At 39.8% G+C, this 24,319-nt stretch overlaps 1 protein-coding gene across 1 annotated transcript in view; it reads right to left on the bottom strand.

Annotated features, from left to right (window-relative positions):
* Nucleotides 1–24,319, bottom strand: part of Ppil4 (peptidylprolyl isomerase like 4) — a 32,656-nt gene that overhangs the window by 3,993 nt on the left and 4,344 nt on the right. Inside the window, exons 4-12 of the mRNA XM_021174863.2 lie at nt 24,028–24,145; nt 23,335–23,477; nt 22,240–22,336; nt 21,060–21,176; nt 16,600–16,724; nt 13,476–13,542; nt 10,880–10,991; nt 7,820–7,916; nt 3,698–3,845 (exon numbers count right to left, since the gene is read on the bottom strand). Of these exons, the coding sequence (XP_021030522.1) occupies nt 3,698–3,845; nt 7,820–7,916; nt 10,880–10,991; nt 13,476–13,542; nt 16,600–16,724; nt 21,060–21,176; nt 22,240–22,336; nt 23,335–23,477; nt 24,028–24,145 (1,024 nt within the window). The remainder of the gene's footprint in view (nt 1–3,697; nt 3,846–7,819; nt 7,917–10,879; nt 10,992–13,475; nt 13,543–16,599; nt 16,725–21,059; nt 21,177–22,239; nt 22,337–23,334; nt 23,478–24,027; nt 24,146–24,319) is intronic.

Below are 24,319 nucleotides of genomic sequence, written 5' to 3'. Positions count from 1 at the left end.
CCTAGCACGGCTGGAACAATGACAAACAGATCAGACAATCAGTGAGTTCTGAGCTCAGGTGGAGATGCTGTTTCAAAGAAAACAAGATAGAGTAGAACAGAGGAAGACACTTAACTTGAACCTCTGGCCTCCATACACACATACCACAAATTATATACACACACACACACATACAAACACACCTGTACACAAACATATGCAAAAAAAAACCATAAATACACATTTAAAAATACTCACAAAGTAGGGTAAAAAGGTTCCTAATAGCAGGGAACTTAAAACACGCCGTCTTTCCATTTCTTTAAACCTATAATTATCTACAACAGAACATTTATCTCAGGCCTAGATTGACTCACTGAAATAAATACAAGTTTGAATGCCTGTAGCTAAAAGCAGTATGTAAAGAGGGGACTTAAAAGGCTTTAGTAGAAAACATGTTAAATATTCCTAGTAATGTAATATGACATTTATTTTGAAAGACTGGAGTGAAATGGCTTATATGCCATTTCCCCCTGTAGGCTGGCATAGACAGGAGGATAGCTCAAGTTTGTGGGCTACCAGTCTAGCTGCAGTAAGAGACCCTGATATAAAGGAGTAAGGTGGAGAGTGACACCCCCCTGTAGTCTCCAGAGCATACTCCCTGCACACACGTGTATGTATGTACTAAGATGCACTTGCACACATACAAACACACATAAGAAGTCCTATAGGGAAGGGAGGAGATACTCTGGCGACATCACCTGGAATACTGCAGTATGGGTAATTCTATATAATAATGAAGGACTGAGGAAAGAGGGGGATGATACTATATTCCTGGTAAACAGCAGTAGACTGTGATTCTGATCTAACCTATGGTTTCACGGCACACTATACCTGTAAGCTTGTCAGTAACAAGCCGCCTCCTCTGTCCTTGTTGTGAACTTGGGGTAAAAGACTTGACCTTACATTTTACAGACAAAATAGCCTTTATTCCTTTTCCTTTTACATATTTATTTGAGGAACATTTGAAGGAATGGACCAAGATAGTTTAAAATCTGAAACAGGACGTGAGAGATGGCAATCTTTAAATACCTAACAGGCCACAGAAAAGAGAGAGACCGTAGCTCTGTTAGATGACACTGAGGGTAGGAATGCATGCTATCTATGAGTATTTATCAAATATAAGGTAGAAAGCTTACATAGGCAAATGTACTTGAACATCCATGTTAACACACACGCAGAGGAGAGAGAGAGAGAGAGAGAGAGAAAGAGAGAGAGAGAGCCATCATCTACAAGATGAAGAAAAAAGGGAATGGAACAGGGTTCAAGTTTCACTTTGTATGTGTATTAGTCTGTAGATTTCTCCTTTTTGTTTCTTTAAACTCAGAGCCTCACTATGTAGCTCACCCTGGCTTCCAACTCTTGACCTTCTTGCCTCAGATTCCCAGGCACTACAGTCAGAGATGTGTACTACCATAGTGTTCAGTTAGACTTTATGTTTGTATCTTACTGTTCTAAAATCTACAAACCACTTAATCACACTACCTGGGAGGCAAAGACAAGCAGATTTCTGTGAGGTTGAAGCCAGCCTGGTTTATATGAGTTCCAGGCCAGCTAAGGTTATACAGTGAGATCCTGTCTCAAAACAAAGCAAGCCACAAAACAAAACTATAAACCAAAACAATGTTTTGCACAATCCATTAACATGAAACAGAAAATGAGACCCATTACCTGAAATAGGAACTAAACAAATGGTATAGCCACAAGGAGACCTGTAAGTGACCTTGACAGTACTAGCTGCAGTAAGGAGATTAGGCAGACATAGGAAATGTCTGCACACACTTGTCCACGTTTACAGTAACAGCCTGTCTGAGAAGTATCTCCCTCCTCAAAAAAGGAGACTGTGACTCAACGTTAACTTGCCCAGGTCATATCAATGACAAGCAGTGCACAACTGTCACTCTTAACTCTCCTGACAGCAAGGCTGCCTTGCCCTAACACATCTACCTGTGTCTCTGCTTCAGTGTCGCACTCCTGTGCTCGCTGCCTCCTTACCATAGTCTCCTGATGTCTTTCTCACTCATCAAGACCATCTCAAATGACTACCATAAAATAAGATAAAAGCATGCAGCTGGGATGAAATGGCTTTTTTAAATTTAACAAAGAGCTAAAACGAGCTAGAAATTATTTCACTATTACTGTTTTAGGAAATATGCTGCTCAGGAGAGCTTTGTTATGATGTTTAATTATGAATTTTATTTTTATTTTGTATCTATAAAACAGACCGGACATAAAAACTTCAAGGGCTAGCCAGAGGTGAGAGCTCATGGCTGTCACCCTATCAACTGGAAGATGAAGGCAGCAGATCAGTTCAAGGACAGCTGCTGCCACAAATCAAGTTCAAGACCAACCAGGATTAACAGAGACCTGTCAGTAAACAAACAAGCCAAAGGAATCTTCAAGCCTACTGGCAGTGCTGCACATAAGACACATGCTGACCACCAATGTTTACTGTAGAACCATTCACAATAGCTAAGTTACGGGCACAACTAAGTGTCTAGCAACAGAGGAATGGCTGAGGACGATGTGGATGTCCACAAAGGAAAAGTCCTCAGCCACAAAGTGTGACGTCTTGTGTAGTAAAAGGATATAGCTGGACAGTCATAGTCAGCAAATTAAATCAGTCTCAGAAAGACAAACTATGTAAGTCTTCTCTCATTTGTGGTTCTAGATTTTATATAGTCAGGTACATATAGATTAAATATAGGAGTGAATTGTATAGGGAAACAAGAGGACTAATGGGAAGGGAGTGGAGAGAATATTTGCAATATACAATACATACACATAAAAAGATTTAAAATAAAATCAAGAGGCTGGAGACTGTGCCTCAGATAGAAGTGCTGACTGTACAAGCATAAGGAACTGTGCTCAAACCTCCAGAACCACAGTAAGAAGCTGGGCAAGGTCACAAGCCTTAACCAGAGTGCTAAGGGAGTGGAGGCAGGAGGACTGCTGGGGCTTGCTGGCTACCAGCCTGGCTCCAGGTTCAGTGAGACTCCGTCTCCAGGGATGAAGATGGTGCGTGATAGAACAGGTCAGTGTCCTACTCTGGCTTCCCTGCATGCATATGCCCACACACATGCACTACACACACAGAACTTTTTAACTTAGTGTGTAAGTGCTGAGAAGCCAGCAGATGCTCAGTATTTAAGAGGATGTAAGGATTTAAGGTCTTCAGAGGACCCATGTTCAGATCCCATCACCCACGTAAAGTTTCCGTATAACTGCCTGTAGTTCCAGCTCCAGGGAATCCAACACCCTCTTCTGACCTCCAATGGCAAGTACCATATATCTACAGACATATATGGAAAATAGTAACAGTAGTAATAATAATAAATCTTTTTAAAAGTATTGAGAAATTAAGCAGCAATTGAGAAGCAATTTTTCAACATAGACACATTGGTTTTTTAATGAAAATGAGTAAGGTAAGGAGATCACTCTTGATTACAATGTAAAAATGTATATATTACTCTAAAAACAGTATTTATAACCTGTGGGATACAGTCTTTAAAATTCAAGTCTGTATGCCCATTCTATAGCTCAAAGTAGGGAATGATTATCTAAAACTATCCCTTACTTCCTAAATCACACTACCAAGATACACTGTACAAAATTATAAACTACCGATCTCTCCATATTTAAGCCTGAATATTAGAAATACCTGATTAGGATTTTTGATTGGCATATGATCTTCATCTTCTTTCTCCTCGGAGCAGTGGCGTGTTTTCTTTCTGTGCTTTTTACTTGTGTGTGAGTGGCCTGACTTGGAGTCTTCTCCCTGCTCATCTAGTATAAGATCATAGTTTGCACTGAAGCACTGCATTAAGGACAAATGGAATAAACGATGGGTAAGAAGCAAGCCACAGGCAACATGGCAAAGAGAGGAGGCCATAAGGCTATGTGTAACTAAAGCAAGCAGCATCTGCGAGCATAGGCTGCATTTATAATACCAGTAACACACTGTCTTCACAGCAGTCCAGAGCACTGGAAGGGACCCTGGAATCAGCCAGCTAACAACCACCTGGCAAAAGTTCTAAAGAGAACAGAAACCAAAATGTATTTGTCAATACTGAAAGACTTAATTTAGAAAGGAGGCACACCATCAATTAAAGAAACTGAAGGTGTTATGAACCCCAAAGCTAGACACACTCTACATAAAAGGTGCATTGTATGAGTCTCCTTAGGTCAGCTGGGAGGGGGTTTAGTAACTAACAGTTATGATGTAGACATTTTTATAAGAATTTATAGCAACTAAAACCATAAGCTACATGAGTACAGATATACACATTAGAACCATTTTTAGTTACCAGGAAATGGGAACAATGTTTAAAAACATACATTTCAGTATCATAGCAAGATGCAATATAAAAGAAGTTATTAATAATGATTTTTAAATGTAATGAAAGCCTATATGAAGATTAAAAGTGAAAAAAAGCTTAAGTCAAACACTGTATGAGGTCCCGCAACTCAGGAGACAAAGCAGGCAGATTTCTGTGAGTTTCAGTTTGTAGCAAGCTCCAGGCTAGGCCCTCTCAAAAGAAACAAGCAAACAAAAGTACACAGACTGGAAAGTTAAGAGCTAAGAGTCTTGCTGCTCTTCTAGAGGACCTATGTTTTGTCCCCAGCACACACATCAGTTAGATTACAATTACCTCTAACTCCAGCTCCAGAGGTTCCAGACCCTTTTCTGGCCTCTTCTGGTACCCACATTTACACATGTGTGGATACCCACATAAAGCCTGACTTTAAAGCCTCCCGTCCATCCTTGTAACCCCAGCTACTCAGAAAGATGAGGGAAAGATTAGTCTAACACTCGTCTGCGCTACAAAGGAAGGCCCTAGGGGCCTGGGGAAATGATGGAGACTCCGCATACACATTACTGTAACTTTAACGTCAACAAACTCTAGTAAAAATAAAGGACTGAAAGGAAAAAATAAAAAGCACTGGAAAAGTATATTTTATTCAGCTGATGTAATTCTCATTCCTGAGGCTTACTGTCTCTAACCTAGGTCTAGTCCTGGAAGCTTCTAGACTCAGTACAATATAATCTAGACCTAGAGTGTTTTCAACCTCTGAGATGTACTGTTCAATAATCTCACCCTTTCTTTTTCTTTCTGATCTCTGGCTGGCTGATTCAACTCAGCTTTTCTGCCTCAAAACTCCTCTCTTAACTGACTGATTCAATCTGGCTTCTGTCTTTCAGCCTCTCCTGAATTGTTCTGCTTGGCCTCATACTAACTCAGGCAATGTGTTCTAATCTTCTGGGTCATTCCGACTTCACCTAGCTTGTTCTCTCTCTCCAACACTCTCCCAGTAAAACTGCCTCTTTCTTTTTTCTGCACTGCCTCAAGTCTCTTCCTTTACCTCTCTCTTCCTGAACAGATCCTATTCTGTCAAACCTGTCAATTAGACAACTCTTTCAAACAGGAGTGGCTCCTTCTACAAACTAGCTTTACCTTCATGATTTGGGACTACAGGCGTGTACTAAGGGCATGACTATTCCAGTCAGAGATTAAAGGTATGTGCTAAGGCTGAGCCACACCACAATTTAAAAAAAGGATTTTTTTTTTCAGTAAATATCACAATCTGGCTTTTCTCATGCCCTTAGTATACACCTGTAATCCCAAATAATGAAGGTAAAGCTAGTTTGTAGAAGGAAGCACTCCTGTTTGAAAGAGCTGTCTAATTGAGTTGCAGGACAAAGTGATGAATCGGAATTAAAGTAATTTCTCTAATGTAATATAAAGCCTTAGAATAAAATAAAGCATAAACTGGCTGATTCAACTCAGCTTTTCTGCCTCAAAACTCCTCTCTAAACTGAATTCAATCTGGCTTCTCTCTCTTTCCCTGAGCCACACCACAATTAGAAAAATATTTTTTTTCAGTTAAATAACACAATCTTGGGGTTCACAATGTGATCAAATATCCTGCAACAAGGCACCATTTGTGTGTGTGAGATTAGAACACACTGTCCGAGTTAGTATGAGGCCACGCAGAGTAATTCAGGAAAGGCTGAAAGAGTGAAGCCAGATTGAATCAGTCAGTTTTTAGATTAATGGTGGCACACACCTTTAATCTAGGCACTTGAGAGGCAGGGGCAGGCAGAACTCTAATGAGCTTGAGATCACCCTGGTCTATATAGTGAGTTCTAAGACAGGTACGTAGTTAAGACCCCGTCTTAAAAAATAAACTAAGAAAAAGCATAGAACTAGTGTAAAAATAATCCCAGTCTCTGCAGTGAATTCTGAGAAAGTTGGGCTCTGGAATTTGAGGAGTATGAGGAAGCCTAACATAAAAGTGCTATTGTATTTGAATCTGGGACTGAAGTCAACATGGCCATGTTCTTTAGGACCATACACATTCTGCTGTCTTCATACACATACCCATAGTTTTCTGAATGATGGGGAAGAAAACAGTCCCAAGGGCTGGGGTATACCTCAATTAGTAGAGTAGTTGCCCAACATTCATTAAAACACTTTAGTGCTACAAACGTAAAAATAATACAGTGACTTCCTTAAAATCAGAAGGGCCTCTGTAAGCATCTTGACTTTATGCCCTATGCTTCCTTGATTTGCCCTGTCCTTCCTAAGTGGTTAGCCCAAACTTACCTTTGATACGAAGGTAACATTTGCACATGCTCATCTATGCCTTTTATGACTGTAAGCTTTAGTCACATGCCTTCTAATATCCTTTGTTAAAGACCAGACTCAGCATGCTGGCCTGGCTGCCTGGGAAGACTTAGGGTGATGCTGTCAGCACCCTTCAGACACATCCCAATACTTTGTGCAGCACAGACAGGCAACACACTTTAAATAAAGCATGACTATCTAAAGGCCAACCTGATACTCAGCCTTCTTGATGAATACCTGGAGAAGACATGCCTATGTAACACAAAACAAAGACACGTTTTACCAAAGATGATCACCAAAGAAATGACCTTTGCAACGTGTGCAGTGATAGATTTATAATGGGAAATCAGTCATAGTTGAGCAAACAGAAATGACGCAATACGAGCAGTATGCTTCATGGCTTTTTTTCTTGTCATAACTTGGAAGAACCTGAATTGCATGGTCCAGTCTATAAATTTCTTTTAGATCCTATAAATGTCAACTCTTGTACTGAACAGGAAGGAGCCCTAGACAAAAATTTAGCAAAAAGATTTAGCAAATCTTTGTTGTTAAATGGCAATGTATTATACAGAAGAAAAAAAATCTAATCCTGTGACAGAGAACTACAAGATTTTGTTATGTAAATAAGGAAATTAAATATAAGGGAATGAATATCAGGGGCTGGAGAGATGGCTCAGAGGTTAAGAGCACTGGCTACTCTTCCAGAGGTCATGAGTACAATTCCCAGCAACTACATGGTGGCTCACAACCATCTACAGTAGATCTGGTGCCCTCTTCTGGTACACCAGCATACATGTGGGCAGAACATTGTAAACAGAGTAAATAAATAAAATCTTTAAAAAAGAGAGAATGAATAGCACAAGGATATTCAATAGAAAGAATTTAAAACATTAGTATATATAAAAGTAACGAATTTACTTCCTGAAGATCATCTGAGAACAGTGGGTAAGTAAGTAAGGTATTTATCGTAAGAGTCGGAGATAAAATATTTAGGCCTAAGGTTTCTTTCAACTCTAACTTTCTTCATAATACATGGTATACTAAAAAAGCCAAGTCTATGGGAAACACTGACCAGCTATGACAACAAAATGTCCCCCTCACAAATGACCTACAGAGGGGAGGCCAGCCGAGCATACGGTTCTTATAAAGGATACTCCTGCTTGGGCTTTACTTTTTCTTTCAGAACCAAATTGGCTGGTTTATCCTGTTCCTTTTCATACTCCTTGAAATCACTCTTGGTATATTTCCCACCTGTTTATTAAAAGAAATAAAAGAATTAGCATCCTATAGTGGTATACTAACAATTTTATAAAACACAAAGGACTACTTATGAAAGCACACAGTGGGAGGTAGGGAAGGTGAGGAAGGCCTTAAACCCAAAGCCTGTCTCTGCTGTTACTTTAGTTCAAAGTGCATGTCCAGTTTTCTTTAGTTCTATGCTGCCACCTAGTGACCTGGGTGAATATTATAACATCCAACTGAAAAAAACCTGCCCTACAACACTGTTCAAGCAAAGCCACTAAGTCCATGAACTCAACTACTGCATCAGCCAGCAGCTAACACTACTCCTAAACAGACACCACCCACCACCAATAGGTCTGTGATCATAACATGTAAAAAACACATCAAGAGGCTGGGCTGGGAAAGGGTATGGGCCTGGTAAGACTGGCGAGCCAAGCTGGGACAGGATTCTCCTTCCACCACGAGAGAAGCCAATTCAGAGAGAAACAAAGACTTCTGTACTATGAGCCAACTGTGAACAAAAAAGCTCTCCTCATGAAACAGAAAAAGCTCGACTCCCTCTAAGCAGTGGGTTGGAAAGGAACATGATTGATGAGTGAGAACACTGAGGGTGAGGCGCTGCTTCAGACTGCAGTGTGCACTGAACTAGAGTTTCCTCTACAACATGGCCTCTGGCGAGGTAAAGGCTGTTGTGAATGAACAATGTGGAGAAAGAACATTCCTCACAGAGACCAGATATTTCTTTCTCTAGATTTTTTTACAGACCTTATTAAAAAATATTGAAAAAAATCAATACAGCCTACTACTTATTACCAAACAGTCCTCTTTATTTCTAAAGTCATGGACAACAAACCATAAATGGTACAGAAAAGGTAATCTTGTGGCTATAGTGACGGCTCCATGGTTAAGAACAAGGTCTTGCAGAGGACCTGGGTTCGACTCCAAGTACCCACATGACGGCTCATAGCCATCTGTAACTCCAGTTCCAGGGTCTCTGCTGGGACCAGGCATACACAAAGTACACATACATATAGAGAGATAAAATATTTAGACACATAAAATAAGAGTGAATCTTTAAAATAAGAAAAACCAGGAATCTTAATTTTTCTGGTAAAATTTAGCATTACATGTGAATAACTACCAAAGTTTTCTGAGACAGGGTCTTAACTACATAGCCAACTAGCCTGGAAGTGGCTATATAAAGAAAGCTGGCCTTCAACTCACAGAGATATGCCTGCCACTGCCTCCCCAATGCACAACCCTAAGTGAAGCCTTTTTAAAAAACTGTAAAAGGATCTTTTTAAACTCAGCTAGAAATGCAGTTCAATGGCAGGACACGCGCTCAGCATCTGTGAGACTGCTATGCTCAATCCTTAGCATACACACATGCACACACACACACTTTACAAGATACAAAATTCATGACTAGTGTGGGGAGTTAACACTTACAATCTCAGCACTCAGAAGACTGAAGCAGGAGGATATTAAGTTTGAGACCAATCTAGACTCCATAGAAAAACTGTCTCACAGCCATTGAAGTACATTGAGCTCCACAGAGACAGCGGACAGGCACTGGGCAACTCTGCCTCACGGAGAAAAATCAACTAAACATGGGCAAAGGAGATCCTAAGAAGCGGAGAGGCCAAATGTCCTCAAATGCATTCTTTGTGCAAACCTGCCAGGAGGAGCACAAGAACAAACACCCAGATGTTTTTGTCAACTTCTCAGAGTTCTCCGAGAAGTACTCTGAGAGGTGGAAGACCATGTCTGCTAAAGAAAAGGGGAAATTTGAATATATGGCAAAGGCTGGCAAGGCTCATTATGGAAGAGAAATAAAAACTTACACCGCCCAGCCCCAAAGGGAAGACCAAAAAGAAGTTCAAGGACCCCAATACATCCAACGAGGCCTTCTCCAGCCTTCTTCTGTTCTGTTCTGAGTACCACCCAAAAAATCAAGGGCAAGCATCCTGGCTTATCCATTGGTGATGCTGCAAAGAAACTAGGAGCGATGTGGAACAACACTGCAGTGGATGACAAGCAGCCCTAGGAGAAGAAGGCTGCTAAGCTGAGGGAACATACGAGAAGGATATTGCTGCCTACAGAGCTAAAGGAAAACCTGATGCAGCGAAAAAGGGGGTGGTCAAGGCTGAAAAGAGCAAGAAAAAGAAGGAAGAAGAAGATGAGGAGGACAAAGAGGACGATGAAGAGAGGGAAGAGGAAGATGAAGAAGAAAAAGATGATGAATAAGTTGGTTCTATCGCATAATGTTCTAGCATATAAGAGATCCAAACTTAAGTTAAGCATGCCTCTATCAAGGACTTACATGTAGGTATACAGCAAATGCGAGAAATGTCACACATACAGGGACAGCCTATGGAGAACTCCAGCAACAAATGATGACATACACATTCAATGGAAGACTAGCAGCCAATGAAAAGCAGCCATATACTAGCACACAGATGCACAATGAATGATCTCTGAAGACACATTATCAACGGGGGCTTCAAAATACTGAGTATATAATCTGCATTCTGTGAACTATACTTTTTAAAAAAGCATGCATGTTTACAAAGAATGGCTGTAGAAACAGGCAACTGGTTACTTCTGGGAAGAGAAACAGTACAAGAGAAGTGGAAGAGAATTTCATATTACAACAAAAACAATAAACTTTTAAAAAGTTTGTATCTAAAAGAACTAAATCATCAAAGTCATTAATTATTTCATCAGTATATGTCTTCAATAGGTAATTTAGATAACTTACAATATAAGCAAACATTAAAGATAAAGGTATTTTCATCCATCAACACATATATACACACACACATTCCAAATAGCAGCTTTATAAAATCCTAAATGATCTGAAGTCTACTAACATTTCTCTTAACAGCACATAATTAAAGCATGCGTACACACGCGCGCACACATACACCACCAAAAGCAGGACATGGGTAAAAGAAGATAAACCAACATACCTTTTCCTTTCCATTTAACCTTTGCAACAGACTGGCTGAAATCCACATGTATCCTCCTGTCATCTATAAGCACATTATCCATTTTGAAGAATGCTTTCTCACAGTCTTCTTCCTATTGGTGATTACAAAAACTCAAGCATGAATGTTTCAGGAGAGATTTCTGCAGCTAGATCAAATAATATGAATACAAGAAGGCTATTACTACTAAACTGATATTCAAATACTTCTATACCAGATATTAAATGTATTGCATCTACTATCTCAATTAACCCTGGTAATAAACTTTTGAGGCTCCATCTAGTCATAATCTTCACTATCTCAAAACAACAAAACAAAACAAGAATGAAAAAAAAAAAAGTTAGAGGACTCACACTCTGAGATGTCTAACATGAGCATGGTCCCAGTGCCTTGAACTAGACTTTAAACACATATGAATGCCTGATTTATAACAAAGATGGTCCCACAGAGCTCTGGGGAACAGGAAGACCTTTATTTTCAGTGGGGCTGGGTCACATGAGTATCCAAAGTCAGACAAATGAAATGCAACATAATCCACATTGGGCACAGACAAAGCACTGACCCCAATGGAAACAATCTAATAACGTGGTTTATGAAGACAGTGCAGAGGGGCTGCAGAGACAGGTGGCTTAGTAGGCTCCTGCATTTGCTGCTTTTGCAGAGAACCCACGTTTGGTTTCTAGCACCCATTAGCCCACAACCATCCTTAACTCCAATTTTAGTGAATGCAGAGAATGCTCTCTTATGGCCGGCAAGGGCACCATACATGGTGCACATGCATATATGTAGACAAAAGACTCATATATGTGTATAAATTAAAATAAATAAAGCTCAAAAAAGAACATAGAGATTATTCTCATGTCTTTAAACAGATTTTTAGAGGCCATCTTGAGAAAATGTTGACAAATGAAACTAAATTAAAACTATTACTTCTGTGTTTATCAAATGGGTAATCCACAGAACAGAAGATAGATACATATGACGTATATTTTTAAAAAGAGCTTACATTTGTAACATATACAGAGTTCCTAAAGGTCAATAAAAGGCAGGACAGTCAGTAGGAAAGCAGGCAAGCAACCATCTAATACTTGATGGCACAAAGGCAGAGTGAGGGAGCAAGATATCTTGCATGGCTACTTCATTTCAGGAGCACATCTGGGCCAGTGAGGTGACACAGCTGGCTGCTGTGCTTGCCACACGTGCCTAACAACCTGGGTTTTATCCCTCAAACTAAAAGAAGAAGCCAGACATGATGGCTCATCTATAGTCGCAGCACTCCCACAGCAAGACGGGAGGCAGAAACAGAAGACTCTTGGAGGCCTAGGGTCAGCTAGCTCTGCAGCACAGCAGAAACAGAAACACAAGAAATCTTGCCTTAGAGTAAGATGGAAGAATCAACTCCCAAAAGTTGTCCTCTGACCTCCACATGTGGGCTGCCGTATGTGTGTACCCCCCACATATTAATAACAATATTATTAAACTTGGATTTTGAGATTTTATTTTATTTTATATTTATTTATTTATGTTTTTTTTTCGAGACAGGGTTTCTCTGTATAGCCCTGGCTGACCTGGAACTCTCTTTGTAGACCAGGCTGGCCTCGAACTCAGAAATCTGCCTGCCTCTGCTTCCCAAGTGCTGGGATTAAAGGCGTGCGCCACCACTGCCCGGCTGAGATTTTATTTTTTTTATCTGTGTGTTACCCTGAATGCATGTCTGTGCACTGTGGGAAACTCTGCTAATTAAGGTTGATGTCTACCATTGACGTTCTGGGGCTCAGTGCATAATGGAGAACTGAGAGTTGTACATACTACACACAGAAAAATGAGGTAATGTCTGACCTGAAGTAAGCACTTGCCAACCAACCTATCATCACTAAGGCAGATCTAGCAGCAGTTACCTGATCCAGTCCTCCCACTGCACACCAAGGAGGGAAAAACCTTGGGAAGAAGCGTTAAATACGTGAGCGCTTCCAGTAGCTGGCCAGTAATTGAGCCTAGATCTTAACACTCCACCATTTCTTTTTCTGCTACTCAGTTATATAATTAACAGTATGTGAAGGACTTTTTCTAAAACAATTACATTCAGACAGATTATAGCTGAACTTATAGTAAACAAACATTAACATCAGTAGCTGTTGAATGTATTTCTAATGAAAAGTTAAAATAGTTAATGTTCTTGGATACCTGAGGAAAAGCACATCCTAGAGACTGAAAAAGCAAAACTTTCCATCTTTAAGACTACTCGGAGGCAGACAGGCTGGTGCAGTGGTGAACACCAGTAATCTCAGACACATGGAAGCATTAGTCAAAGCAAAAAGTAAGTAAGAAAAACCAGATCTGGTAGATTTACATTATGACATACCTTTTCTTTTTTTTTTTTTTTTTTTTTTAAAGATTTATTTATTTATTATATGTAAGTACACTGTAGCTGTCTTCAGACAGTCCAGAAGAGGGCGCCAGATCTCGTTACGGATGGTTGTGAGCCACCATGTGGTTGCTGGGAGTTGAACTCTGGACCTTTGGAAGAGCAGTTGGGTGCTCTTACCCACTGAGCCATCTCACCAGCCCCATGACATACCTTTTCAAATTCAATAAAAGCATAACAGAGGGACTCTCCTGTTTTCCAATCCCGGATAACTTCACAACTGAAAAAAAAATTTTTTTTTTAAAGTCACTCAAAAAAAGAAAGCAAGCAAAGAAACCATTTACTCTAATTCTACATACCAGAACAAAATAAGCCAGCTATTAAACACACAGAACTCTATGGCTCCAAAGTTTTCAGCCCCAATTCTATTTAAACACATACACACATAGCTTATCAATCCAGTAAGCTAATTATCTAAATTCTATTCCAAATTCACAAACTAGGCTGGGGGGGGGGGGAAGCAGGGAGACTTCCTTTGAACAAAAATAAACTGCTAAATTAGTTTCATTCCAAAATGATTGTATGTATTGTTCCATTTCTTATTTTTAGATTTCTGAGATAAGGTCTTCTGGGCATCCCTGGCTGACCTGGTATTCACTATGAAACCCAGGCAACTTCAAAATCACAGCAATCTTCCTGCCTCAAAGATTAAAGATTTGTGTGGCGTGTACTGAGATTAAAGGTGTGTACAATAATGTCCAGTAAAATCTTTAAATCCTAAGTCTTTTTTAGTCCAAATATAAAAGACTTTAAATATCCGTTACATATGTAAGTCCTTTGTTTATGCTTTGGAACTTGTCACAAGGATCTACATGTAGCCCTGGTTAGTCTGGAACTCAGGATGTAAAGCAAGCTGGCCTTCATCACAGAGACCTCTCTGCTGCTGCCTCCCTAGGACTTTGATTAAAGGCACAAGTCACCATGGTTTGGGCTTATGCTTTGGATTTAAAGGCTCAAATTTAATACTGTAAGTACAGTTACCATACAGAACTAATTTACCAAATAATAACCAAGGGAAAGAGCTAAGAATGTGGAGTTGAGAGCAGCTGGCTTGTCTTGTTCCATGTATCATGTGATATGAACCAGTTTAAAAACATTAAATGAAAGGACATGCTGAACATAGCTAGCACATGTTAGAAAAAGTCTCCCTACTGGTTCTCTCTGTGTTCACATTAATCCTCTAGGGAAGGGGCCCGTGAGACAGCTGAGGAAGGAAAGGCACTTGCTCCTGACACTGAGGAGTTGAGGTTGCTCCCAACACCTACACGGAGAAGGAGAGAACCATCACTCCAAGCTGTCTTTTGATCTCCATGTGCACCCAATGAATACATGTAGATATTTTCTAAAAAGCCAGAAATAGTTTATTTTTATGATGATGATGGTGATAATGGTGATGATAAATAATGATGATGGCCAGAGAGATGACTCTGGTTAAGAGCACTTGCTGCTCTGCCAAGGGACTCCAAGTTCTATTCCCGGCAACCCAGTGGGCAATTTACAACTATCTATAACTCTAGTTCAGGGACCTAGTGCTCTCTTCTACCCTCCAAGGACACCTCACACATGTGGCATATACTCACACAAGACACAGACACACACATGTACTTTTAAAAATAGTAATAAATACTTAAAGTAAAATACTCAATGATAAAAATAATATAGGAAAAATTAAGCAAAAGAAAAATTTAAGATTTATTTATCTATTTAATTTATGTGTGTGAATACACTGTCATTCTCTTCAGACACACCAGAAGAGAGTATCGGTTCCATTACCGACGGTTGTGAGCCATCAGCTGGGAACTGAACTCAAGACCTCTGGAAGAAGAACAGTCAGTATTCTTAACCAATGAGACATCTTTCCAACTCAAGAAAAAAAAATTATTTTAAATTAATTTATTTTTATTTTATGTACATTGGTGTTCTGCCTGTTTTGCCTGCAGGTATATCTATGCAAGGATGTAGTTACAGGCAGTTGTGAGCCACTATGTAGGTTCTAGGAGTTGAACCCAGGTTCTCTGGAAGAACAGTCAGTGCTCTTAAATGCTAGACATCTCTCCAGCTCAAGAAAATAGAATTAATTGGGGAAGTATGGTAATTTATAAAATGCCTACTCGGAATGCAAGGGGACCCAAGTATGCAGTGAGGTGAGCTTGTAATCACAGCACTAAAGAGGTGGAGACAGGTGGGTCCTTATGACTCGGCCTACTTGGTGAGCTCTAGCCAGCAAGAAATACTGCCTCAAAAAAAAAAAAAAAAAAAAGGTAGACACCCCTAGAGGAAGACAGCCAAGCTTGTCTTCTGGCCTCTATTCATCTGCACATGCAAAATAAAAATACAACCCACAACAACAAACCACAGTTTTTCGTTTTTGAGATAATGATGTAAACAGAGGCTGCAATAGTGAAACAATGTTTTAAAAGACTAGTACATACACATACATACACACACACACACACACACACACACACACACACACACACACCCACCCCTTAACTGAGGAAGTGTTTGCCAAGTATGCAAGAAGGCCTAGGCTCAAGGCACAGAACCACAGAAACTGAGTGTGGTGGCCACTCAGGAGTGGAAGCAGAAGGATCAGAAGGTTTCAAGGCATCCTTGGCTACTTGGTAAGTTAAAAAATAAATACTTCGATTTGGATAGTCTCATTCTGGCAGACTGCTGAGAGTTTTAGAAGCTGAATTAAATAAGTATTTTAAACGTTGAATAAGGTTGAGAATAGTATAGAAGTAGGCTTAATGGCTCCACTCCTATATTCTATTGTGAAAATTTGTGGTAGGAACTGAAGAACCACTCAGATAGTAAAGTAATGTGTCTGAAAGCACACTTCTCTCTCCAACTGCTGAAACATTGACTTGTTAAGTCACCAGTAGGAAAGGCACCAAAGGGGCAGGACTGTGTCTCAGAGGGAGGGAGCTTGCTTAGCGTGCATGGTTACCTAGGTTTCATCCCCAGCCCCACAAACAATTAAAATAAAACAAAAAGTAAATTTAAAAACTCACTCAAAATTGACAAACTCACCAAAAATGTGTAATTAAAAAACCTCTGCTGAATGTGGTGACATCTGGCTTTAAGTTTTAACACTCAGGAAGCAGAGGAAGGCAGATCTCAAGTTCAAGCCCACTATGTGGCTAGTTGCTGGCCAGTCAAGACTACATAATAAGACCCTGTTCCAAAAAGACAAAACATAGAACTAACACCCACACCAATCAGTTAATACCTAGATATTTCCAAATTTCTCTTTTACTAATCCTGGGATTACCTTCTTATTGGCCCAAATCTTGAGAATATTATCTCCAAGTCCTCATCTGTGGTCACTGGATTCAATTTACACACAAACAGCACATTTTCTGGAGGTTTAATATCTGCATCAGGTAAGTCTCCCACCTAATGTTACAAATAATCAAGCATACAAATTAATTCCTTTAGTTTCTATTCCAAATATTTTTGCCCAAGCCCACAAACACTAATAATTCCTAAAACAATATAAATTTACACAATAGGCTGAGGGTGAAAAAAAATAACCTAAAAGATATTTCAAGGTCTAGAAGATATCTCCTGGGGTAAAAGTGCTTGCCATCAAGCCCAGTGACCTGAGTTCAACTCCTAGGACTCACATATGTCAGAATATGGTCCAAAAACGGAGTCATGTGAGGAGATTTCGGAGTGTTTGTGAGAGAACTCTAAGAAACCAAGATAAGAGTCTAGTGACCTCAGTTTCTCCAGAAGCAGGGAAGTGTTCCTGGATTGTACTTCCCTGCCCCTCCCACGTGCAGCAGCAGATAAGAGTGAGTTTACTTCAGACTATGTGTTACAACTTGCTATTGTTATCTGTTTATATGCCTGGATGGAAAAAGAGGGGTTTTGCCTGTGCAGTCTGCCTGTCTCACATGCAGCTTGCCTCCTCTTACCCTCAGAGTATAAACTGTGCAGTGCTCTGAGTAAAGTGAGCTACTGGATGAGCCTTCAGTCGGCCTCACTTATCACCTCCATTCCCCCAGGCCCCACTGCCTTCAGAGAAGTAAACACACAGTGGAAGAATCAACTTCCAAAACTTATTTTTCTTTTTAAATATAGAAAAGTACCTTTATATTTTTTTGCAGTTTTTTTTAAGATTTATTTATTTCATTTTATATGAGTACACTGTCACTGTTTTCAGACACTATAAGAGGGCATCAGATCCCACTACAGATGGTTGAGAGCCACCATGTGGTTGATGGGAATTGAATTCAGGACCTCTGGAAGAGCAAGAAGCCAGTGCTCTAACTGCTAAGCCATCACTCCAGCCTCTCAACTTCCAAAACTTGTCCCTCAATTTTTACATGCAAACCATAACCTGAATGTATTTATACACTTATACACAAAAAAACAAAATTTAGTAAATTTTGCAATCAAGAAAACTTGATACTCTTATCTTTCCTGGCATTAACAATATTAACAGCTATGTTACTTGATATTGCTTACTTGATAGTTACCTTACTTGATAACTGCTGCTAGTTCTTCAAGCAATACCATAATTTCTATCCCTTTACTTATTTCTAAGTTTTATTTCTATTTCAGATAGGAACTAACTGGAGCTCTGACTAGACTCACACCTGCAGCCCTATATCCCCACCATCCCAGGCACAATCTCCCATTTAAAGGCAATTGCACTGAAGTCAAGTTTTATAGCTAGGACACAAATCCAGACCTATCCTGGCCTCAAAACCCAAATAACACCCATGATTTCTTTTTTAAGTATTTGACATATTGTTTGTAGAGCACAGGCTATGAAGAAGAACAAAAGAAACCACTGGGGCTAGCTCAGTGGTAACAGCATCTGCCATCAAGCCTGATGACCTAAGTTGGACCCTCAGGGGACACAGATAACCAACTCCTGTATGTTGTCCTCTGACCTTCAAATATGCACCTAATTAACAACCACATACAAAGTAAAAATTATACGCTTTAAAATTAATTAAAAACTACCTTTCCTAAGAACAAATACACTCCCCTGGCCCCACAGTCCTGCTTCTCTCACATACATACCAATCAATCAATCAATATCACATGGTTTTTGTTTTCATTTTTGGCTATTCCTATTCATTCCTCTAAGATGTTTACCCAGTACATCATCAAGTAATATATTATTTAGTTTTACTTGTTACTGAATTTTGAAAAATGATTATGTAGAATCTAGTCTTTAGTGATTTGTAACACCCAATTCTTTCCAGACTGCTTTTCAATATGCAACCATAATTTCTACCTAGTTTTTCCCCTTAGACTCTCAATTGTAGGTCTTTTACTTTATCCAAGCTAAAGCCAAGATCAAAGTCAGCTGCCACAGCAGAGACCACACTGAGGTGTGCCGGGCATGCTTCCTACTAAAGAGACCACAGAGGGCAGCAGTGAGGTAGAACCATCATGACAAGAGCGCACTTCCCACAAGCATTTCAGAGCAACAATATCCCTTTATATGTATATCTGAAAACTGAGATGATTGTGTAAAGAATTGCTGACTGAATAAACACACCAAAAAGAAAAATCTTGAAATTCAGAAACATAAAAGCTGTAAGTGTGCTCAACATTCCTGTAGTCTGCCAATGGCAACAGCAGCCTATTAAGCTATGCCCAACAAAAAGTACCACAGTCAGGCATGATGGCACACATCTGGCATCCAAGATACCTGGCAGGCTGATGAGTCTAGGAAACTGAGACTAACTTGGGCAGCACAGTAAGACTCCATCTCAAAAAAATAAAATGAAAAGTATCATAACACCAAGGAGAAAAAAAAAAAAAAACCCAAATCAATAGAAATCCATAAATAAGCCAGGAAGTGGTGGCACATGCGTTTAATCCCAGCACTTGGGAGGCAGAGGCAGGTGGATTTCTGAGTTTGAGGCCAGCCTGGTCTACAGAGTGAGTTCCAGGAAAGCTAGTTCTATACAGAGAAACCCTGTCTCGAAAAACCAAGAAGAAAAAGGAAAAAAAAGAAATTCATAAATGAGAGAAAGGAGGACAAATAAGAAAAATTAATGGGAAAAGCATGCAGGAGACTGAAGGGATGGCTCTGTAGCTGGGAGACTGAAGGGATGGCTCTGTAGCTGGGAGACTGAAGGGATGGCTCTGTAGCTGGGAGACTGAAGGGATGGCTCTGTAGCTGGGAGACTGAAGGGATGGCTCTGTAGCTGGGAGACTGAAGGGATGGCTCTGTAGCTGGGAGCACGCACTTCTCTTTCAGAACCGAATGAACATCAGGAGGCTCACAACTCCAGGACCTGACACATCTGGCCTCTATGGGAACCTGTGCTCACCAAATTCATACACAAACACACATAGTTAACTGGGCTGATACAGTTAGCCAAAGAAATGTGATTCAGTGTAGAGAATTAAATGATTAATCAGCCCAAAATAAACTTTTCTCTACGATACATGAAAATGTAGTCTAATTAAACAACATTCAAAAATTATATGAATACTAAACTATATATAAACTATATGTTATAAACTATATATATATGTAGCTATAAATTAGATAACCATCTCCCATTTTTTAAACTTCTTTTCTTCCATTTATTTGTGTGTGTGTGTGTGTGTGTGTGTGTGTGTTTGTGTGTGGGCATGTGCATGCCATGGTGTATAAACAAGAGGTGAGGCTGTCACAACAGTGGGTCACAGTGTGAACACTTGAGGATTCAAGATCTCTGGATGGAAATGTAATAGAGCTTACTGGGTGATTGTAATAGCGATTACTGGGCGAAGCCTCTGAGCGTGTGTAGATTGGAAATTCCTTTAGTGTCAAGTTTTGAAGCCAATGATGTTTGTCCCAGATATAGTCACATTCATCGAAATATTTTATATTTTCATGGAACTTTAAGTGATGCTATGCACGCAGAGTTAATTTCTTGTTCTTAATAGAACTACATTCAATTTTAACTAGTCTTTGATTTTAAGGGCCATACTGTAATTTCTAAGTTCTTATTAAAATCTAATTACGTGTGTTTTTTAATTTTTGTTTTTTTTTTGGGTTCTTCCAGACAGGGTTTCTCTGTATAGCCCTGGCTGACCTGAAGCTCACTCTGTAGACCAGGCTGGCCTCGAACTCAGAAATCTGCCTGCCTCTGCCTCCCGAGTGCTGGAATTAAAGGCATGCGCCACCACGCCTGGCAGCTTTTTAATTTTCTAAGACAGTCCTTTGAATACTATAATACAATTTTATGTAATAAATTACTAATGAAATTGTACTGAAAAAAAAAAAAAAAACAAAAAAACAAGAGGTGAGGACAGTGGCAGGAGTGGGCTCTGTCCTTTCACCATGTGGGTTCTGGTGATCCAACACAGGTCACCAGGCTCGTCAGCAAGTGCTTTTACTCACCTCTTCACCCTAACTCTTCTCCTTTTTAAAACAGCACTCAGTAATTCGTGAAAAAACCAATCTGTTTATTTCCATATCATTGTATCTGACAAACATAATCCAAGCCAGGCAGTGGTACCACACACCTTTAATCCCAGCACTCAGCTCAGGGGGCAAAAGCAGGTGGATCTCTGAGTTTGAAGCCACCTTGGTCTATAGAGTGAGTTCCAGGACAGACAGGACTATAAAGAGAAACCCTATATCAAACACCCGCCCCCACCCCCAAAAAGTAACCCAGAAAAATAACCTAAATTTTTACTAGTTTATTTTCACAAAAGCAGATAAACTCCCCAAAATGTGTTATGTAAGTTACATAACAATTATCTTACCATCTCCAAGAGAATAGCTTGAGTTTTAGCCTCTTTTTCTGCCTTAATTTCTTCTACTTCTTCAGCCGATCTTCCTTTGAAGTCATCAATTTCTTCATCTGCTCCTATTCGACCACTCTGTAATATAGAAGATAGAACTCTGAGAATCATGGAAGAAATCATGTTTTACTCTTAGCCTATCAAACATAACAGAACAGAAATTTATAAACACCTGGGCATTCATTTAAATTAATTCTATTTGCCAGACTCAGCTTTGGAGTGATTATAAAATCAAAAGAAATATTTATATAGATACTATTATCCAAATAAGTGTTCAGTAGAAAGGATATATAATTTTAGAATTAAATACTAAACTCAACCATAAATTCAGCTTTGAGAAAGCCTAGTAAACAGCTTTGAGAAAGCCTACTAAATTTATACTTTAAATGCTTGACAAAATGTTCTCTGTCTTCCACAAAAATGGCTAGGTTGAGCCGGGCGTGGTGGTGCATGCCTTTAATCCCAGCACTTGGGAGGCAGAGGCAAGCAGATTTCTGAGTTTGAGGCCAGCCTGGTCTACAAAGTGAGTTCCAGGACAGTCAGAGCTACACAGAGAAACCCTGTCTCCAAAAGCCAAAAAAAAAAAAAAAAAAAAAAAAAAGAAAGAAAGAAATAAAAAAGAAATGGCTAGGTCTAGCCTGGCTCTAGAATATCCCCACTGAAAAAGTGTCTTACAAGACAGTCATTCATTTAGACCCTGAGGTTATTCTCCTAGGATTAGGTGCTAAAGAAACTTCCAAAGCACTGGTTTATATAACGTTTCAGAACTGAGACTCCTGGTAAAATAGAAACTAAAGAGAGAAATTAAGGAAATAATGAGACAGCTACAAAAATAACCATCTCTGTGTGTGAGAAAGTAATTCTAAACTTGCTCTTGTGTAACAGATCAAACAAGATAAACAATAGAAAGAAATGTCTTAATACACCTGTATAAGAAGGTGCTACTAGCTGGGGGGGGGGGGGGGTAGTGGTGGTGGTGGTAGTGGTGAACTCCTTTAATCCTAGTATGAGAAGAGGCAGACAGATCTCTATGAATTTGAGGCCAGCCTGGTCTCCACAGCAAAATTCTAAGCTAGCCAGAGCTACATAGAATCTGTCTCAAAAGAAAAGAAACGAACAATGCCACCAAGGTGCTACTTACATCTAATTGTTCCTTTGTAGGTTCGGGTGATCGATCAGGAATTAATAAATCAGGAGGGTCATCAAATGGATCATCTAAAATCACTGTATGATTTATCCTTGCAAAACAAATCCAAGTCAAATGTTACGTTTATTTCAGAATCTATAGTTTTTTTTATAGACTTTAGCATATAAATATTTCTACTACCCAAAGACTCCACAGGGCTTGGGAATTACTGACCTAGCGTATACTTTTATAGTGAGCAGCACAGTACTCCCTGACCTTGGTGCTCTGCATGACTTTATGAGGTAAAGTAAGCCTGGCATGACAGCTGGCACCTCAGCACTCCGGAGGTTGAAAGAAGAGAATTCCAAGACTGAGGTTAGCCTGAGCTAGAGAGTAAGTTCCAAGAAAGCTGGACTACAGAGTGAGACCCAGGCTCAAAGCATACACACGAAAAACTAAAGAGAAAGAAAAAGTAAATGCCTAAACCTTGTTACTTGTACCCTATTTTGTAAAAAATAATCTGCCTTTAAAAAAATAAACTGAAGCAAGAGTAATTCTAATCAACATAACAATTAGTACAAAAGAAAAATATGAAAGCTCCTTTCACAAGGATGGATGCTCTCATCTTAACTCACATTTTGAATTATTAACTAGTTGTGATGGTTAATTTCAACGGTCACTGTGGTAGGATCTGGAAAGTCCTGGAAAGGGAGTCTAGATTAAAGCCATGTGCGGAATGCCTGGGAAGGACCTGCTGAACAGGGCTGATGGGAAGAGCCTCCCCGATCACGGGAAGCGCCGTCTCCCTGGCTGGGCCCTGGACTGAATGAGGAGGGAGCGGTGCCCAAGCGCTCCTCACTCTGCTCCAGGCTGTGGATGCAATGTAACCTGTGGTCTCAGGTGTCATTTAACTACCCTACTGCAGCCTGGAGCTGTGAGCTCAAGTAAGCCCTTTCCTCTGAGAGTTACTTATGTCAGAGTAATTCATTACAGAAAAATCAAAGAAACTGAGATCTTACTCTATGTGTAGAAATCTCACTCATGCCAGTACATGTTCAGTACCAAGTGCTAAAACGTTCTCGTATATTAAGAAAGTAAAGCCGACCACACCTGATATCTTGATATGGTACAAAGTCCTTGTCCACAAAGGTCTCATTGATTCTCTTTACTATGTCCATGCCTTCTGTCACCTCACCAAACACTGTATGAACACCATCCAGGTAATCTAAATTTTCTCCTGTAGTAATAAGAAACTAGACCAAAAGGCACATAATAAATATTTGAAAACATATATAACTCTGAAATCACTTTGAACTATAAAAACCACAAAACCAAGACTCTAGATCTACTGTATCAATTCTTGTATACTTATTTTTAAAACTAAATAAAAAACAGAGATTATGTTTATATCAACAGGTACAAAGATGTTCCCGTGACAGTTTAAAATACTTCAACAAGACAGGTGTGGTGCCACAGCTCCTGTATACACACGGAAGCCAGAAGAGAGAGGCCATCAGGTGTCCTGGAACTGGAGTCCCAAAGCACTGTGAGCCATCATGTGGGTGTGGGGAATTAAGCTAGAACCTCTGGAAGAAGAGTTAGTGTTTTTAACCACTAAGACGTCTGCCCCACCCCAACCCCTGCACTTTTAATGTGGGAAAGAAATAACTTGACATTTCCCTTAATACACTTGACATTTGTCCTTAATATATTTTCTCATTACTGAATAGCTTGAAAAGGTAACTTCTCAGGCTCCATCCAGTCCTGCATGCCTAAGCATAGCTCATCCATCCACATCCTAACCTGAGATCCATGCTGGTCACTGCCATTGTTCACCATGGACACAGTGCCTTTCTTCTTGTGCTTTATCCTTGGTACTTTTTCTGCCTCAAAAAAGCTTGCTTGATCACCATACAGTTGTCTGAAAGTATACAAAAAAGTTATAAAACCTCAATACTCTCAAAATGAAACACAGTGAGCCAGGTGTGGTGGTGGCGCACGCCTTTAATCCCAGCACTTGGGAGGCAGAGGCAGGCGGATTTCTGAGTTCGAGGCCAGCCTGGTCTACAGAGTGAGTTCCAGGACAGCCAGGGCT

Source organism: Mus caroli, unplaced genomic scaffold (genome assembly GCF_978045245.1).
Source record: "Mus caroli unplaced genomic scaffold, Mus_caroli_1 scaffold_9, whole genome shotgun sequence".
NCBI classification, from domain to species: Eukaryota; Metazoa; Chordata; class Mammalia; order Rodentia; family Muridae; genus Mus; species Mus caroli.
Note: the sequence above shows the minus strand (reverse complement) of the source record. Positions and strands in the feature narration are given on the sequence as shown.